Source organism: Nilaparvata lugens, chromosome 2 (assembly GCF_014356525.2).
Source record: "Nilaparvata lugens isolate BPH chromosome 2, ASM1435652v1, whole genome shotgun sequence".
NCBI lineage: Eukaryota > Metazoa > Arthropoda > Insecta > Hemiptera > Delphacidae > Nilaparvata > Nilaparvata lugens.
Genome location: NC_052505.1, coordinates 45,893,469 through 45,914,548, shown reverse-complemented (window position 1 = coordinate 45,914,548; position 21,080 = coordinate 45,893,469). Strand labels below are relative to the sequence as shown.

The window sequence follows — 21,080 nt, the reverse complement described above, 5'->3', positions numbered from 1 at the left end:
ATTACACAAGAAATTCGTGCAATAACAGAAGTGGTGTTAAGGCTTGTAAGTGAGAATTCAAGTGTAAGAAGTAATACTCAAACAATATGTACCTACAAAATGATGGTCGCCACCTTACTGGAGTAATATTCAAGAAGTAACCATTTTTCTGTATAAAACCTAAATTCCATTTGTATTCTTACGATTTGTTGGAATATATGACTATGACTATTTTCTGTGAATTTCATTTATTAATAGTAATAAATAATTATTATAATTAATAATTTACTAGTAGTTCTGCGAACAGTAGACCTCGCTCATGAATATAACTTTAAAATTGATGAGAAGGGCGGCCATTATGAAAGTACAGAATATTGTGAAGACTTTGCAATGTCATCTATTATTTTTCCAGTGACAATGCTTCCATGGACACGGGACTTATAAATGTCTTTCGAGGAAGTACTTCACATCGTTTCCATATTTACAATATTAACCTATATAACAACTTTTCTAATAATTAATTATAAGATATTGGTCAACTGACGGAAAAATGGAATACAGTATGCAGAAGGCAATTTAGAAGATGAATCGTCTCACAGACGATAGACAGTAAGACAGAAAATGATTCTAAATAAGATGGGTTTGTTGGTGTCAATGACAGGACGTTGCTAATGATGGTTTTAATGGGTAGCGGTTTTAATGTTATGGCTTGTTATGCTATGCAGAATGTTAAATGCTCACAACTCGGTTTCCGATCTCATACTAAAAGGAAAAACAAAAGCTAATAGTTTTCCAGTAACTATTCATATATGAACCAGGGAAATTTCGTGTTGAAAAGGGGAAAAATGTGCAGTCAAGTGACTAAGTGAGAAGAGAAGGTTTCTACAATGAATAAATACAGCACATTTTAGAGAGGCACAGTTTCTATTATAGAAAATTACTTAAATTACTTGTTTTTTACTTATATTTATTTTGGGCAAGATTCACTCTTAACGTATTGTAAATACAATGATCTTTCATTTTAAAAAGAAGAAAAATTGCTGTATCTTGCAAGATAACGGCGCTAAATACGAAGAAGTAACTTTCTGGAAGGAGGTTGGTCTGAGGTTTTTCAAATTACAAAAAAACCGGAGGTCTTATCAAAAATCGTTAGTTACAACGTTTCTGCGCCTTGTTTCAAAGAACTTGTATACCAAATTTTATCAAAATCGGACAATATCTGCGACTGTAACTATGGTACAAACAAACAAACAGACAAAAGCCGATCGAGTCGAAACTAAGACCTCAGCTTCGCTTCGGTCAATTAATACCTAAAAATAGGGTCGTTTGACTTCCCCACCTAATACAACTATTCTCATATCTTAACCAAGTCTCTACGTGAGTATTTTTATTCATAAAGATAAAAAAATGCAACCCTGCTACAATGCAATTATGCTACATAATTTAGATAAAAAGGTGATTGAATCTATAGCCTGATAGTTTCCTTTGAATTTTTGACAGAAGAAAGCAAGTTTAAATGAAAAATGCAGGCGCGCGAATAATTATTGAATGCCAGAGTTGTTTGTACCTCTAACTAGTGCAACTACAGAAACAGAGGTAATTCAAGTAAAGAAAACCAACTGACTCAATATTTTTTATTATACAGTTCACCTAGCAGAAGGCATGGAAAGTTTCAACATAAAACTCATTCATACATAACAACACAGTATACTCTTGCAGTAATAGTTCTCATATAAATATAGAAATAAACGCTCAAGAATGTAATAACGAAAAATTCCTTTTCTCTGATAAACTTTGAGCTACAGTGAAACTTTTACACAGTGAACACGTGACGGCAATGGTCTGAAAATCATCGCTTGAGTTTCATTGTAGCATCGTCAACATTAGTTGTATTATATACATACATAGCACACATGATGCTAATACCTAATACCAACAATATAACTATATATGCTTGTGAAGAACAACAATCGATCATACATAACAAAACTAATTGATTATTTTGTACAGTCAATAAATTTAGGCTATACGTTTACATTCTTAATTAACCAATATTCATAATCATTATTATTGGTACAGAAATTTTAAATGTACGGTATACTGAAGCCAGAGAAGTAGCAGAGGATCTATACAATTGTTTATAATAATTAAAATAAAATATAAAAACTTATCAGTCTACTAAAAGTTATTGTCAGCAGGACAATCATTTTAGAGCCAAACCATTTTTAAGAGAGTATCCACTTGGATTCGCATTAATTTACCAGATATCAGAATAGATAAATTTTCAAGCCAAACTGGATAGCTCTGAACGTTTATGCATTACAGCCCAAGAGTGATCAATAATTTATTCCGTAAAGGTTGAAGCTGGTGAATTCTACAGTGGAGATTTGAAACACTTCCATTCCAAGTGGACATATCTCTTTTCAACTGCATCTTCAATAATAAACTGCACCTCATTGAACTGATGGTTGTTCAACTAATGGAAGTTTCCTAGCAGAACAAGGAACTTTATCAGATGCTTCCAAATTGGTTGGGATGTATTTAAACGAATAAAATTTTAAAAAGTTGTAATGCTTTAAAAATTATTTGGCATGATTTCTACTGAATTAGGTGACATTTACAGTTAGGTTACAGTATTGATGATTATGAACGACGACTGCTTGAATATTTAAAATGGTGTGTTACAGTAATTCAAGCATTTTATTTATGGCTCTGTTGGATTGATGGCGAGTAACAACAACTGGAACCTGAGAAACGCCATGCAGCAGTAGGTTCATTTTCAATAAAAGTTTCACATTACATTACTAAACAATACTGCATTTCATATGGATCACGTTCTAGTTATTGCCATAAAATTAATATTTCTCTATGCTCTATAAAATTTTTGGGTGAAATATATAATAAAAGAATGAAAAAAGCTACGGGCCGTTATAATAAGAAGAGACTAAATTACAATTTTCTATTCACACTAACCAATTTACACACTCAACTAATGTATAAATATAAACATCATTACATCATTATTTATATAACTGCATTACAACAATAATAAGGTATATACAAAATATATCTTACAGCATTATTCAACAACATCATTGAAATATTACAAATTGTCAATTAACTACTAATGGTATCAACATTTATTTAAATATAGTATGGCAGGTGAGTGAAATTCATAGACTAAACACTAATATAACGGTTTTCGGATAGTTACAAGCATTGAAAGCAGGCAAACACAGAATAGAATTTTATGATACAGTATCATATTCTTTAATAATATGTGGGCTCCCAGTGATCAGGCTTTACTATGTAACTGGTAAATGAACAATGATGTACGATAATGCAACTATTTACATTGCAACAAGAGCAATAGTCTTTGTTGTACTAAGAGGAAAGGTATGATTAGGTGAATGAGTTGCATAAGAAACGACATAGTTGGGGTGGTGTTATTATTAAAGTTTGTAATAACAAATTGTATAACTTATAACACAGAATTTACTGGTTTTAAAATATTGTAAACATTTTTAATGTTATAACCCATTGGAAATTTAGGCTTGTGTCGATCAAGATAATGATAAAAGTTTTTGAATAGAAAAGTGCAAGTTATATCAAAGATCTTCAAATTTTGAGGTCAATACTTCAAGATACTTGCTCCATAATTTCAAATATTTAGAACAGTTACATTACATACCATCTCAAATAATCGATTTTTGAATACTCTCCAAGTCTATGAATTCGACACACCTACTTCAATCTAAAATTCTTCAATTCAGAATATTAAATCTAGTTTATACAATTTGATACATTAAGAACTTTATAGGTATTGTCAGTGCATTATCAATATAATTTTACACATTTGCTAATAAGTCTACTAATAATTGATTACAAGAAAACTACTATGTAAAGGAAATGATATAGCTGAATGATTAAAGTTTAAGCAACGTATAAATGCTTAGAGGAAATACACATTTATTTATCAAAAATGTTATAATAATATAGGTATATTTTCTATTTTCACATAAGAATGCTACCGGTACCAAAGTAAAATATGATTTTATAAAATCATTATTGGTATGCTCATGGAGCCTATTTAGATCCCAGTGGCATAACTTGAGATATCCTATAAGAAAAATTATTCAATATGACTTTATGTTTGGATGAAGAATGAATGATATCTCTGAATCACTTACCAAGCAATAACCCAAGACAATTTGACTATTTATGTAATAGTCTTTTTAGTGGACTCAAAACTTGAAAATTAAGAATAGATAGGAATTGGTATAATAATCCCATTATTATAATGCTCGTGAATGATAGCTATTCTATTTATAATGATAAAGTATATTGTATTGGAATTTATAAACTCTTCAGCAATATTCAATATCTCTCCAATACGATGATTTAATATATGAACTTGTGTTGGCTATTTTAATCATCCATCACAATTTTAAATTTCATGAGGATGAAAAAAATTACAGAACGAAATATTTTCTTACAGATGTAACTATTTCATTTCTACAAAAGGTAATCTTTCATTAATTTTCATAAGTAAGTTATGTAATAATGCATAGATTAAGGGCTCATAATACTGTATCTCGTAACTTCCATAATCTAACAATTCATCAATATTATTGACAACACATAATCGTCAACCTCTTCAAAATCAATCGTGACGATATTTTTAATATCTTATTTAAAAGAAACATCTATCACAGAAAATTGTTTGATATGTATAAGAAAACAAAAGTTTTGTTTCTGAAAGCAATCCTTGGATATGCAGTTATTATTGATAGAAAGACAACTAAATTTTCCACAATTTTATTATTGTACAATAGTTATTTTTATTACAATTATTATAAAAGATTAAAAATGAAGCCTTGGAGATTGTAGAACACCATTTTGAATCATACTAAGATTGGCAGTTGCTTAAAAAATGGGATTACCTACCAATCAAGTATAATTTTTTATTTCAGTTTTCAAGAATTCTAAAATAAAATTACAGTCATAAATGAACAGTTTTTTATTTTTACAGAATGGATGAGCTATTTCATTTGAGAGCTGATCAAAAGTCTTCAGAACTCTGATGAATTGAACAAAATTAAAATAAAACTCTTGTTATAAAATCTTCGCACATTGAATTCCACCTTCCAAGGATTTACTAATTAAAACCATATTTTTAAAAAGATTTATTAAACGCCAACAAATTAATTTTCCAACTTTATGTAGATAGTTATCTTTCTGAAATGAATGTTGTTGAATAGCTAAAATTCATTTTATTAGGTGTGATCTTTAGTGTCATTCAATAAACTTTTGTTAAGCCATCGTAAAACTGATTGTGAACTCTTGTGATTTCTTTTTGGAAATTGGAGTGCAGTTCAATTCCAGAAACATATTGCTTCATTATTAATTGATGGTTTTTCTATACTAAAATTATTCTAATTATTCGTGATTTATCGTTTACTACATTCATATTCATAGCAATCGTTTATTACGTTTCATTAGTAACTTTGTTACCTTGAGCTATTTTATTAAAGAGTTGACCGAAAGTCTTCAGAATTCTGGCAAATTTTAATTGCTTATCTATAAAAAAATGTCAAAGGTTTTCGAAGGCGATGAAGCAGTTGGCAATAAGTTTTATATCAGTTTGATAGTTGACGCTGGAGACATCAGTAAATGCATTGATGGTTAAAACTTACTATGGAACAGATTCAAGCCATATTCTCGTATCACATACGCGTATACAAAATGTCCTACAACTCTGAGAATACTCCGAGGTATTTGCTACAAGTTATTTTTGTGGTTAATTAGATATAAGAATAAATTTTGGATCAGCAGTTAGAATTTTGTGATTATTAGGCTACATTTTAAATAATATAATTCTTCTAAACATGCAATAAACTGTAGTTGTTTTTGAAATATTTGACAAATAGGTATGAAAATATGAAAAGCGTAATTCAACTTCATTTACAGAGTTATGTATATCTTGTTCAGGTATATTATTGGTACGGTAACTCAAATTTGCAATCAATAGATCATAATTATGGAGGATTTGACTTCAGAGATGGAATGCACAGCGTGAAATTGCAATTGCTCTCTCAACTCAGATATATACTATTTTATTTATGAACACTAAAAAATGGTCTTTTTTACGGAAATAATTCACCAAAAGTTCTTGATTGAACAGATCTTGGCAGAACGGAGAGGAGAAAGTGTTGATAGATATGCACTCCTCTGCTCTGCATTGTTGATTCGATACGCCAACCCCCCCCCCCCCCTTCAGCCAGTAGAACATTTTGTCCTGTAGTGTCGGCGAGAAATCGGTGAGAAAACTGCCATTCTTACCAGGGTAAAAGTCATTTTTACCAGGGTTAATAACCCACAAAAAATGTTGCTGGGACTCATTTAGTCAAATTTATGAGGCATCTTCAAGTATTCTCAGAGATAATGGGAAACTCTGTATTCTTCCAGCAGAGCTGTGCAAAATTTGAAGTTAAAAGGCAGTAGGTACAGCACCTAAACTAAACTACTGATTACTTTTTACAATAAATTTAAACAACGCAAATATTTAACAAGTAAAATCCAACGACATTATTATAGAAATGTCACTAATTTCATCACTAGGCTTAATATTGTTCGCCGATACGACGATTTTCATTTGTAAATATTCCATTTAACTCAAAATAATTGAGCAGATGACTAGAGCAAAAGCATCAAGAATAGTCGAATGGAAAGCAATACCATTTTCAACATTACCAACAATTTCATTCAAACCATTTAGGAAAATTGAGATAATCTGTTTAAAAAGACCATATCAAATAATGTATTTTTAGTGCTCAATATTTATATACCAAAGCAAATCTGAATACTTCGCGTGCTCCACTGTTACACTTATTTATCATTTGCTTCACTAACACGATTTATAGAAAATTGTGTTACAATATTTATATAACAGCATATCGATAATAATAATGGTGAGTATAACTTTAGATACAAATTTTACACAATTCAATATAATATATAACACCTTTGGTTTTATTCATATTAATAGAAAAATTAGAATATAATGTACATTATGATGCTTTACATTATTTCATTGTTCTATGTTCCTGTTCACAATACACACAGCAAAAATGTTGAATGATACATTATTATTTTACGTCCTCCTAATTCAATATTATTCATTAGTCGATATTGTTGAATAATTGAAAATGACTTCTGTACATAATATATCTAACTTTGAAATGGTCTAACATGAGTAAAGATGAAACAGTCACGAGAATAGGGTTCAAATTCAAATTAGAGCGGTGAGTGGAGGACACAGTAGGCCTACTGCACATGAGCTCTGTCTCTTTTGCATTTAACGACATCGCAACATTTTCCACACTCGAGGGCAGCCTCTAATCGTAAATTTTCAACTCCATCAATAACCATTAAATAACTTCACTTACTCTACTGTATTTTTCCTAGTGGAGCAGATTATTTACGTAGATACATAAGTCTTAACTTTGCCTAATAGAGTATTTCGATTTATTTTTCATTTTTTGCTGAATTATTGCTGCTAGCCACCCTATTCTCGTGAGAGAATAATCTTTAGCAGTAATGTTGTTTCGTGGCTAATGATCTCTGATATACAGAGAATGGAAATATAAATATATACGGTATATAACTGGACACAAGGGCGGGCAATCTATACAAGGGTCTAAGGAGTTGCAAGTTAGCTAAGAATCCGTTTCAATGCGTTAGTAGTTCGGTTTTTGGACTTGTCTTTTTTGCTCAATGTCAACGCCATCTGTAGGTCAGCTATCTCCTTCCTTTGGTTGTTGCGTCGCTCCTCCTCTAATCGCAGACTCTCTGCGGCCGCCCACGCCAGCTGTTGGTCCTCTGAGGGGAGCGGTTGCGGCAGCGGCGACCGGCCGCCATTTGCCGCCGCAGGGCGGGGCGGCGACACCACCTCCATTCCGAACGCATCTACCATCTTCGGACCATCCCACGTGTTATTATTGCTAGTTCTGTTATTATTCACCGACGTCTGACTGACATTGTCGGTGGCATCTTGGAACGGATCGCCGATGTTGAAGGGGTCTTCGTACCTGTAGTCCCTGAACGGGTCTTCGGTGAAGTCGAGGTTGGCGTTACTCTTCGACTTAGCCGCCGCAGGCGCTGATCGCGGTGGAATCGTCGCTTTCTCCTTCTCTTTACCTGTTATATCAGAGAACTGAACAAAACAAAACAAAACCATAAAATAATTGTGGATGAGGGTGATGGGTAGTATACAATAAAACAAAATATGTTAAGTTTTTAAGGCTAGATATCCAAAAAATGCAACGAAAAATGGTATTAATTCAAATAAAATGTAAAATTAAGAGAAAATAGGGAAAACAGGAGAGAAAACAAATCCATTATTAGTGAGTATTCATCAGAATCAGTTCAAATCATCCTAAATTAACATAGATATAAATATTATTGAATAACAAAGTTTTAGAATTAAATTGCTGATCTAGACATGCACCATGCAACTTCAACCATTCCACTGAAAATGCATAAATCAAAATGCAACTGAGACTAATTTACAAGGATTTATAAAGATTTTATAAAAATATTTGAAGTTTATTCATGAGCTCGTGAGGATATGAAACATAAAAAACATAAAAATGCAAGAGAAAAGTTGGAATATAATTTATTATGCAAATTAGGAAAGTGCCATATTCGCAAGGATTTACAGCAATATGAAAATAATATCATAAACCAAATTCTAGAAACTGAAGGCTCTACAAGGAAAATCATGAAAAAACTTTAAAGTAGTGTGGAATGGAATACTGGTTTGAAAGACAAAAGAGGCTGTATAGATAGGAAGAGAGAAGGCATCATTGAGAAAGCATCTATGTATTATTATGAGGAGTTATTCAAAAGTTCGAATGGTATAGAAACATATAGTATGGTCACAACTGCACAAGAAGAATTACCCGATTTCCATGAACAAGAATTGTCTGATATTATAAAGGGATTGAAAAATAATAAGATGGCTGGAATAGATAATATTTCTAATGAGATGATAAAAGCTATCTCGGCAAACATTTTGAGAGCGCTTGTTGATTGTTTCAATAAAATACGAGTACTAAAAGAGCAATATGTTCCATACCAAATTAGCAGATATATTTCTTCTATTCAAAAAAGGTGCATAATTTATAACATAAATAACTATCGCCCAATAAGTATTACATCATGCATTGGAAAGTTATTTATGAAAGCCATGACAAATCGTATTCAGCCAATCCTTAAAATTTATCAACCAAATGAGCAAGCTGGTTTCAGAAGAGGATTCTCAACAGTTGATAATTTACATATAATAAACCAATTGATCAAAAAGTGTTCTGAATATCGAATTGAGATTTATCTGGCCTTTATAGATTATAAGAAAGCTTTTGACAGTTTGAATCATGGCTTTTTGTTCAAATCTCTTCGTGAGCAGGGAGTCCCTGAAGTCTATTTTGAATATTCTCAAGAATTATTATGAGAGTAGTGCTGCGAGAATTCGTCTTGATAGAGCAGGAAGGTATTTCAAACTGAGTAGAGGAGTCAAGCAGGGCGATCCCTTATCACCGATTTTCTTCAATTCAGCTCTCCAGGAGGTGTTCAAACAACTGGAATGGGAAAGAAGAGGAATCTCAATAAGAGGGGAGCACCTGAGCCACCTGAGATTTGCCGATGACGTGGTATTGATAGGGAAGTCACTACAGGAACTGGAAAAATATGATATCAGAGCTGGCAGAGGCAAGTAAGAAAGCTGGGCTTGAAATCGGTCCTGAAAAGACTAACCTCATGACAAATTCGGCCCCAGGAACAATTGAGCTGGATGGAAAGGCTTTGAGTTGGACTCAGGAAGTAGTCTATCTTGGTCAGTGTTTCTCATTCGATGAAAGAGAGGAAAAAGAGCTCAAACGAAAACGAACAGCTGCCTGGAACAAGTTCTGGTCGCTCAAATACATAATGAAAAATAAAGAAGTCAGCTTATCATCCAAAACCAAAGTTCTTAGATCGTGTGTGTTCCCCACTCTTACGTACGGCGCACAAACCTGGGCTTGTAGAGCAAGCACAATAGACTATATTCGTAAAACCCATCTGGCTATGGAAAGAAGCATTCTGAACATTCACCGTATGCAAAGAATTCGCACTTCAAACATCAAGAGCAAAATCAAGTTGGAAGACATCATTGTATCTATAAGAAGACTGAAGTGGAAATGGGCAGGACACGTTTTGCGACTACAAGACGGAAGATGGACGAAGAAAGTGACTGGATGGGAGACATCGTGGAGGAAGAAGAACGTCGGCCGGCCAAGTGTGAGATGGAAGGATGACATCGTCGGAATAGCAGGAATCAACTGGATGGTAGCAGCCAGAGATCGGCAGAGATGGAACAACCTGGGGGAGGCCTATGCTCGGTGACGGGCTTAGTTACCAAAATAGATTTCAAAACAAAACATAAAAAAGACTATTGATTGTTTTAAATGAAATTGATTTCAAAAGTATTTTGAAGTACTTCAATACTGTAACTTATGTATGTTTTGGACAAAATAAAGGCTTTATTTATTATTATTATTATTATTTCTATTCATTTAATTTATTTTCATTTTTCTGAAAATTTAATTTGATCAATTTGTGGTTTTGTTCTTCTGCTATTTTTAATAGATTGTTAATATAGATATGATGTATTATTTATTTATTCATGATGATAATGATGATGATTGAATAATGTAATGGTATCTCTTTAATCAACTGATTAACAATAAATAATCTTGAATATGGATTGAAATTTAAACAAAGATCTCATTTAAATAGCAGCTAGAAAACCGTTAATACTACAAACGCTTTAAAACGTGGATGTTGTTTTACAATGATCAAGATCTTCAGATTATTTGTATTCATATTACCCGTACATAGATTTTATCCAACAAATAGTAGAATGGAAGAAAAGCTCACTTCATTCAAAAAAATAATTATTTGTGATTCTACTAACGTTCTAAATTATAAACTACGGTCATATACAGAAAAATAGTTGATCAAGAGTAATTTGTTATCTTTTAAGATTTAGTATTATTAAAAAATAAGTAAGTTGATCAATGGTCAACTAGAGGATTAGTAAAACTAAGGGCGAGCTCAACAAATAGAAATTTACTGCATTTTTTGATTGTAGAGTATAGTGCCAATGATCTCGTTGGCACTATATTATATCGTATACGATATTATATCGTATCTAGAATATAAACAAGGAAAACTTTTTTCATGCATAACAAGCTTGTCACAAATACATTTTTTATATGAGCATTGCATGAGTATTAGCACTACAAGACAATATCTACAGACATCCTCAGAACTCATAAATTGTAATAATACAGTTAGCATGGTATATCACAAATCAAAGAAAATATTTCTTTCTACAAATCATGAAATTATTCTAAGTATGGAAATTGGCATTTTTAACAACAGAATATCAATTCTTAGTATTACTTTGAACTCTTTAAAAGTTTTACTTTCAACCCTCTAGAGCTAAAGGGGGGTTCTTTTAGAATATTTTAATTCAATAAATTGTATTTATTATTATTGAAAAGGAAAATAATTAACTATTCAACACAGAATATTCTTATCCGGTAGCCAATTCAGTCAATTTCTGAAAATTGCAAAATGATATTGGCCTTATTTCTCGCATATATTCCAAGAATTCTTGTACTCATATTTACAGTGATCCAAAAGCCGCGCAGCCCAATATGATAACACTTCTATAACTTCGAATTGTATTGTATTCATTCTTCAAATAATATTAGTTTATAATACACCATATGTCTATATGCGATCTACAGTAATATTGTATATTCGGAGATGTAATAACAAATATTTTAGACTAAGGCAACAAAAATAATAATATATTTAGTGCGTATAAATGTATAAAGGCCGCAGATTACTGTGGGGACAATCTTTAGTCTGAACACTTGACCGAAAATTACTATTAGGACATTCAAGTTACATTTACTCTTGGAACGAAGAAACAAACTACATTATATAGTAGATTTTTGGTAAATGTTCTTGACACCACGTAAGATTCTATTCACTGTAACTCAACGAAAATATATTATTTCTTGCTGAAAAGACATTGAACTGAACAAGCCATTCGGTGCCAAGCTCACTGTTGCAAGTGCTTTCACACACTGCACTAACATCACATAATTTATTATTCAAATATTTTACAAATTTACCTGCCAAACTTCAAAAATTAGACCTTCTGATCACTCTTCATTTTTTCTTTTCGGCTCAGAAGGGAGAAATCCCGAGAACTCATAGAATCAAGCAAAAATCCATTTAATGATAAGCTATTCCTGAAATGTTGACACAGAACTCTAAACTTTATTTTTAGAGTTGAAATTGATTATTTACAATTCTCACAATGATTCATTCAATTCTATAGAAATTTATGAATGAATCTGATTTGATAGGTTTTCTAATAAGGATTAAATTTACTCACTTTCTGAAGGATTTGCTTCCAAGTGTTGTTTGGGAAAGTTATAGTCAATTGAGCGCATGCATTATTCTCACTAAATGTAATTGTACCGATGCTGGCACTCATAGTTGGCAAAGTGCAGTAGTAGGAGCACTGGGTAGAAAACATACAACAACCAATACTTCGGTAGAAATAAAAATTGGGAAACTAAATAAATTACTAGAATATTTGTGCTGAAGGAATGATAATGTGACGTAGGTACAACAACACTATCTAGGTTCTAAAATGATTGAAACAAAATTGATATCTACAAAAAATAAGTGTCAAATCAGTTTCTCTACAAATGGAAATTTGTCATAGATACTTATTGTGCAATGTCATTACACCTGTATTCAATATCAATTCAAAAGCAAAGGGAAAGATTTGTCGACTTTTCAAACTGAAATGTCTTTACTTCCTCCAATTCTCATTTTCAATCATCTCATAATAATATTGTTATAAAAATACATTTCATCATTCAGTAATAGTCTAGTGTTTTTACTCAAAAGCTTGAATTGTTCTGTCAATATAACATAATAACTTCTTTTGTTACAGCATGCAATCGATTAACAATATTTATTCTACATAAGAATGATAGAAGATTCTGGATATTTCAATAATTGAAATAAGTGGCAAATTTTGAAACCCCAGGAAAAGGACTCTAATAACCTATAACAGTCATGCTATTATTTAATATTATTATTATTATTATTATTTGAATTCCATAATATTCGAGAAAGCATGCAGAGGAATTTAGTTTATAACTATATAATAATTAATAACATAATATGCATTAATCTAAATCAGATGGACGGTAAAGTTATCTAAAATTCAAATCAATTTTTGATTTGACATCCGTAATTTACAAATAAATATAAATGTATTGCTTTAAGGTATCCTGTATCGTTTCAAAAAATTCAAAATTTCGTAACTAAACGGGACTTATTTAAGTTTTAACTAGCAGAGAAAACACTTTACAAAGATTAAGCTATCAAGTAAAATAAATAATGCAGAATATAATATTGTATACTAAGTGATTAATGTGGATAAAAAGAGAATAATAACTAATGAAATTGATCATGCTTTATCCCAAGCGTCATGTCAAGTAGCCTAAATTGCAGTTACAAAGTATCAATTTGATTGAAATAAAAATTTATATATTTCACACCATGACTGATTTACAGAAAATACCCAGCACAAATAGAAACACAAGCTTGGTGACAAGATTCAAGTAAATTTTTTTGTAGAAATCAAAGATACAAAAAATCAAAAAAGTCGCTCAATGAAACTTAGATGACATGATGAAATAAATACTTAATCAAAATATTTTCAGCTCAAAGCTGGGTTTCTTCCAAATTTCAACCGAAACTTTTAATTTTCAAAGATGAAAAATGGTGTGTCCAAAGAAATCGAAGCAATAAATTATTGATAAAAGATGAAGATGACTTTTTCGTCATAAATTCCGAGTTGAGTTATTTTTATGGCATATTGAAATGATAGGCCTAATAAAACTTAGTTTATAAAATTAACAACCACAAATCGAATAACTTCGAATTTCTGCGATAATATATATACATAATCAATGTATAAATATATAATCAGTTAATTACTCAGTTTATGGTACGGTTACCGTATTCGAAAATTATTGCAAAGCAAACTTTTATGCTGGAATAATAGTGTAGACGTGCGAGTTTACCTTGCTATCGAAATTGCTGAAGTCAGCAAAGGAGTCTGCACCGGTGGCAGCGCTGGCAAAGGGGTCGGGGGTGGGTGTGGGACTGGGGGTTGGTGCCATTTTGGGCGGGGCAGGGCGGGGAGGTCGCTGCTTGCTCTTCTTGGGCGGCAGCGCGGGGCTGGGGCTGGTGGGTCGCTGAGGCGCGTGCAAGGCGGCGAACGGGTCGTCTCCGAATGGGTCCACTGCCTGGTGTACATAGTGCAGTGTTGAGAATAATAATAAGTTTTATTAATGGAGACAACAAGTGGGAACCCATTTTGCCTCCTTCAAACAATACAATAATATTTTCAACAGATTATACAATTTGAAATAAAAAAAAAAGAAAAATAAATGCAATGTACAATCAATTATAAAATAATATAAAAATAATAACTGAAGTTATCGAGGATGATAAATAATAATAATTATTGATTATGAGAATAATCATTAAACAATATAGAATCAATAGTAATGGATAAATATTAAAAAAAGAAGAAATAACGATGTGAAATCCAAAAATGAAAGGAAATGATTAAATAAATAATAATAAAATTAAATTAATAATAAAATTAGAACAAACCAGAAAAAGACAGATCAACTGTTTACTACCAGACTAAATTATATGAGACCTTACAGAATTTTGAGGGGGAGAACCAGAAGAAGTGTTCCAAATGCTCCGAACAATGATTAAAAATTCTCTGAACTCTATTTAGAGTAGAGTTACAATGACTTGCAGTTCTGGAGCGTGCTATATATTCTCAATTCTTCTAAAACGACCGCAATGAACTTTGTTCTATCATCACGGACTATGAATCCTTTGAATGGTTCAGAACTCCCTGCTCCTAATCACAATATTTCTGTCGGCACAGATACAAAATTTCTAGGAGTTACTTACTATAGATGAGTCCCTGTCATGGAATACCCACATACAGCAGCTTTTAAAAAAACTGAGTTCTGCATCTTATGCTATAAATGTATTGGAAGACACATGCAGTCTGAGTGTCTTATTAGACGTTTACAGAGGATATTTTGAGAGCTTAGTCGATAGGGGATAGTATTTTGAGGTGCTTGATCTCAATCCGTCAGAGTTTTTAAAGCTCAAAAAAATATAATCAGACGAGTTTTCAATTTGAGGTGGAGACACACATGTAGGGACATTTTCAAAAACAAAAAAATTCTCACTGTTCCCTCACTTCATATTTATGCGACTATCATGTTGGCTTTCAAAAACCTCAATAGCTTGCACAAAAGGAATGAAACGGTAAGAGAAACTAGAACTCAAAATTTATTATTTTACCCAATGCACAGAACATCTAAATTTTAAAAGGGATCACTATACAGAGCAATTAAGTTTTTCAACAATCTCCCAAACGAAACCAGAATCATAAATTCAAAATCTAAATTAAAGGAAAAATTTTTGACCTATTTGACACATAAAGCATTTTATTCAGTCCGAGAGTTTTTAGATGACCATTGACAGCTTCTCTTCTTGAGATCCAACCCATTAATACAAGGTACTTAATTCAATGTTGAATGGATTCAACAAGTAGCCCTATCTAAGTTGTTAATTAACTTATCCAAGGCCTCCAGTGTGTGTTTTAGTTCTAGTTCCAGAATTTTTCTTTTATTTGTGATTAATTTATTTGACTGTAATTGATTATGTTGATTATAATATGTATATTGACAAAGCAGCAGAAATTCTCTACATACTTTAAATGTGATGTAAAGAATGGAATTGCTAATAAAGAATTTGAATTTGAATATAAAATGAGAAACAAGAACGGCGAACAATGTTATTATTATTATATATAAATGTTTGACAACAAATGGGATGGATCAATTCTATTATTTTTAGTACATTATAATTTAAATTTATTAAAAATTTATTCATAATGTACAATATTACTGAAAAATGGTATTATTAAATGATTATTTGTAAACTTACATCATTTGTAGTTTGCGAAGGTGTGGAGTGAGCAGGTGCCCCTCCCCCTCCCGCATTAGCAGTAGCCGGCCCCCCTCCGCCACCACCCCTTCCATCGCCAAAAGGATCGAATGGATCTGATTTACCTGCTGCAAAAATAAACATATTTTACCAAAACATACATTTCTAAACATAAACGTCATTAGAATTTGAATTGAATGGAGATTTCATTTTATTTTTATCCATTTCGTAGATCTTGATAGACATAAAAAGTTAATTGAAGTGTTTTTGACTTGGTCAATTATTGGTATTGGTGCGAGCTACAGTAAGTCTCTGAACGCTGAAAGGTAGGCCTACTGCAAGTTCAATATGTTCGTCACACATGTTTCCACATTCCACACCTAAGCAGTATAAAAATATAAGAAATAACATTGAAATGTTTCTCAACTTACCTGAGGCATTATTGAATGAACTGAATGGGTCTGACGTGAAACCACCCTGAAAAACAAAATAGAAAATACTTCAATCACACACTAGAAGTGACGCAGAACATTAATATTCATCAATAAAGTAGTGCAAAAGAGAAATACTGATTCAAAGCCCAATAGCATTAATATGTTCACAACTGTTTTCTTTACATCTTTTGTACTGAAAAGCATCAATTAAATTATTTGTAGTAAAAAAATTGAGAATACTTGTATTGTAAGTAAATAAAATATTCATATAAATACAATCATCAACAGGTATTGAATTTATGATTAGTAATAATCGAGTGATGCTTTGAATTTGTTGGTAATTTGAATACATTATTCATTCACTCACTGTGTTCTTTGATGTGAAACCAGAGCCGAAGTTGTCACTGGAAGCAAATGGATCAGTCGAGTTCGTTGTGCTTTTAAAAGGATCTGTAAAAAGGAATGACTTGAATAATGAAAAAAAAATACTGATAAAAAATACACAAGAGAATGAAATTTTTACAGAATCTTGAATTTGGGGATCTATTTATGAAATCTGGAATAATATTCTCACAATTAATTCCTATTGATCATTAAAATGTTTCCGAATAAGTACCTATAGGTTGTTAAGTTTAACGTGTTTTAAAGGCAAACGTGTTTGTTTTCTAAAATGTCACAACTTAAGGCTCCGATATCTCGAAAGCTATAAGAGACAAGGTTAATATTGTACGAATTTTTGTAATTGAAGTAACTTGAGAAATTGTCAAAAAATCCACTTCATTTTAATAAAAAAATATTATTTCACAGGAGCATGCTTTCGTGTGTGCTCACACATCATCAGCTGTAAGTTACTGAAACAGTAATTTTTATTTAAATAAAGGGGATTTTTTGACAATATCTCAAGTTACTTCAATTATGAAAAAGTTCTTCAACGAATATTCACACTCTACGGATTTTTGTAAGCTTTAATTTTGAACTGAATAGTCATGTTAATAAGACGCATAGTTTTTTAAATATATGCGAGAAACCAAAAAATGGTACCTTTGAAACACCCCCACCCACTTAGCACATGGGTGGGGGTGGGGTCATTTAAGTGGGTGGGGATGGGGTCATTTAGTATGTTTACCTCCTTACTACCCTAAACAGAATTGCGAGGTCAAAAATTGTCTTCCAAACTTTCCCCTCTATAACCCTTTGGAATAGTAGGTTTACTCACCATTACTAAAGGCATCAGTGTGATTGAATGCATCCCCTCCGCTGTCAGATGGTCCATTCAAGCTACTGAACGGGTCTTTACTATTATCGCCACTTTCCTGTAAATTGAACAATAGTTGTAAAACATAACAATCATAAGAAAATGTAGCAAATGAGCACCTTATGTTCCTGTACAATTAGGTAGGTATATAAATGCTCCACATAAAACTGGGTGACTTATCTAAATGTTGTGTTTAATCGTGCCTCAAGTTATGAACTTTAAAATTATAACAATCAAAATCTCTAAACAAATCAACTACCAAACATTAAAAATTCACCCATTCATTTTATTTTTTCATTCTTTTAGCAATACATTAGAAAAAATTACACCAGGAACAATCTACAGTAGGTACTCCTTCAACCATAAACATAATCATTACATTTTATAATAGTAATACAGTAATTCTTCGTATGAACTATAAAGTATTTACATATTTAACTTCTTTTATACCATAAATGTATATATCTTGTACTAAACCAATTGCAATTAATGAATGAAACAAAGCAAAATGATTCAAATATAAATCACTTAAAAGGATTGATTTCCTTCTCTTTCTAATTCATTCTTAGATTCATTTTCAATACTTTGTCTAAATATTTTTTATTGCCAATAAAACACTAATATACGAGAGTTTATAATCAAGTGCTTCATTAATATCAATCAAGTTCTGTGATTATTGTGATAATTATTGCTTGCATTGATAATCGTGCGTTTTCTTGGAGAATACAGGTATAATTCACTACATAGTAATTAAAATACACTATGATAATATAATGCTAAATATAGAACATTATAATATATAATTTCCTTATTACTTGAATTGAACAACTAAACGCTGCAAACTTCTTCACTTCAACTTGTCCATCATAATACAAGATATTATTTAGGCTATTTCTTGATATAAAAGTTATTAGTAAGCTATTCTAATTGCCTTGATCCACAATAAATAATTTTGAACTGTCCATGTGCACTACTGACGGATGAGAAATGAAAGAAGTGATGAGTGTGATAGAGACAAGCGAAAAGCCACAAATAATACCTGTCGTCCATTAATAAGCCTAGAGAAAGAGGGGTCCCTAAATTCCGGCTGCAAGTTGAGGCAAGTGTCAGGCACTGTTGACGCATCTCCGCATGCGATTGCATTCTCGGCCAATGCAATCACATCGTTCATTTGTCTCTGGTGCTCTTGTACTTGTGTTATTTTTGCTTTCACCTGCAAATAAAACGTACGCACAATCATTGCAAAGCCACGTTATTTTTAGTATCAACATTGAGTGCTGACGATGCACTATAAACGCGTTCGATTTGAAAGTTCGAAATCAGTTCATTTAAAAAACGTTCTTTGTCAGGAAATTGTTATAAATTAAATTTGCCTTTTTTGAATGTATCAACACTCCCATAATCAATTCAAATTGAAAAATCGAGTGTTTTATCAAGAGAAATTTCACAATATTAAAAATTTCATTTTCAAAAACCAGAAAACTTGAAACCCGTTTAACAGAAGTACCACAAGTTTGATGAAAACCAGAAAATCCAGTAGTTTTCAATTGCATGAAAGAAGTTAGATTTGGTATGAAAAATCACCTCTTCCTAAGTGAATGATCTCCAATTATGGAATATGACTTCTCACGACTACGATATCAAGACACCAAACACAAATGGGATCAATTTGAGATCAAATATCAATGCAAAAGTGCTTGTGTATGTGCGATACCTGGTTGAAAGATGCATTACATTAATATTAAAGCACTTGCACTAAAGCAAATCTAAAACTTAATGAGAAATGATAATCATTTTATAATGGAAGATAATTTTTCAAGAGGAGTTGTTGAATATATAAAAATTACTTTTCATTTATCATCAATGCTGGTGCTCTCTATGGTGCAATTTTTCTCTTGCAATTGAGAAAAAGTAAACCAATTACTGAGTCTTGAATGACCGACTTCTATCCGGTGGGCTTTGTTTTCGTTCAACTAAGATAAATAATGATTTTTCCTATTAATTGAGCATAAACTGGAAATTATTATTGGAAAGAAAGTTTTTAATAAGATAAGAATTCATCAACTAGAAATAATTTGTTGGTTTTTGTAAACTAGATGAGAATTCAACATAAAAAAGACTGGAAATTTATCTTACCATAGCAAATAATTAATGGAAATCAAAAAATCCAGGAACTATTGCACGAAGGGAGAGTTGCAAAGGGAACCAAAAAATTAATGACATTTTAAAATTTATTAAATTATTTCTTATGGCTGGGCAATGAAAACAATGAAATCGCAATGATTCTTAAGGAGTTTAGCAGTGAAAACGTGATAATTTTGTGCTTCCTAGAAGCACATCTATGCATACTTAAATTTTATTTTCTGCTTCAAGACTTTGTGTTCAATTTTCAATATATTAATAATAAACAATATTTATATATTTACCTGACTAATCTGCAGCTGAGAGTCTTGCAGATTTTGACTGAGACTTTCCATCCGATTCTTCAATTCATTTTGGTTGAGTTCCAGTTTGGTTTCTTCCTGTTTGAGTCCTTCCAGTTCCTGGCGCTTAGTATTCAATTCTGCTTCCTGTGCTTTGAGAGAGGCTTCCTGTTCTTCAGCTTGTCTGCGGAGGTTGTCAACCTGAATTCAACAAAATCAACGAAAATAAGAATTGTAAATTACAAACTACCACTATGACTACTATTGTAAAAGCATTATTTTGTTGCTTTCAAACAATTGTAATTTATACATGTATTCAATTTATAATTTGTAATTTTAATTTAATTTCATTTTTTACAATTTATTTGTAATTGTAATTTCATGCTACTGTATTAAATTTATCAGTTGTTGGAAGAAAATAAATGCAATATAAAGTAAACAAAGGTTAAGCATAACCTCAAATCCTTCAATTTTGACCTGCTAGACACACATATTTGATTGGAGAACTAGCAACAAGATAAGTGCCATCGCATATCAAGATCTGCCACATATTGACAACCTTCAATTATGTAGGTGTGAAGGAGCCCTTGGATGAATCATTATGAAAACTTGACGAAGTAAAAATGATAAAAATCAGTTGATATTAAAAAAGATTATTCACAAGCTTGAAAAACAAATCAACTGAAGTATTTTATTATCTTTTGTATCTAACTTGACTGAACTGCTACAGTAATATAAACTGTACTGGAAACATCTCACACCCTGATCTTTCACCTACCAAGTACAATATAACATACATTG

General features: G+C 31.7%; 1 protein-coding gene across 8 annotated transcripts in view; it reads right to left on the bottom strand.

Annotated features, from left to right (window-relative positions):
* Positions 1-1,598: 1,598 nt before the first annotated feature.
* The window catches only part of LOC111046989 (epidermal growth factor receptor substrate 15-like 1), a 60,626-nt gene continuing 41,144 nt past the window's right edge, over positions 1,599-21,080 (bottom strand). For 4 of the 8 annotated variants that reach the window (XM_039421320.1, XM_039421323.1, XM_039421322.1 and 1 more), the window contains 8 exons: positions 20,283-20,480; positions 18,896-19,069; positions 17,818-17,914; positions 16,969-17,051; positions 16,599-16,644; positions 16,168-16,295; positions 14,205-14,429; positions 1,599-8,194 (listed from right to left, as the gene is read on the bottom strand). In XM_039421320.1, the coding sequence (XP_039277254.1) occupies positions 7,694-8,194; positions 14,205-14,429; positions 16,168-16,295; positions 16,599-16,644; positions 16,969-17,051; positions 17,818-17,914; positions 18,896-19,069; positions 20,283-20,480 (1,452 nt within the window). In that variant the 3' untranslated portion in view covers positions 1,599-7,693. Of the gene's footprint in view, positions 8,284-12,454; positions 12,623-14,204; positions 14,430-16,167; positions 16,296-16,598; positions 16,645-16,968; positions 17,052-17,817; positions 17,915-18,895; positions 19,070-20,282; positions 20,481-21,080 lie in introns of those variants that run through there. The other 4 variants (XM_039421321.1, XM_039421328.1, XM_039421327.1 and 1 more) reach the window with 4 other exon arrangements.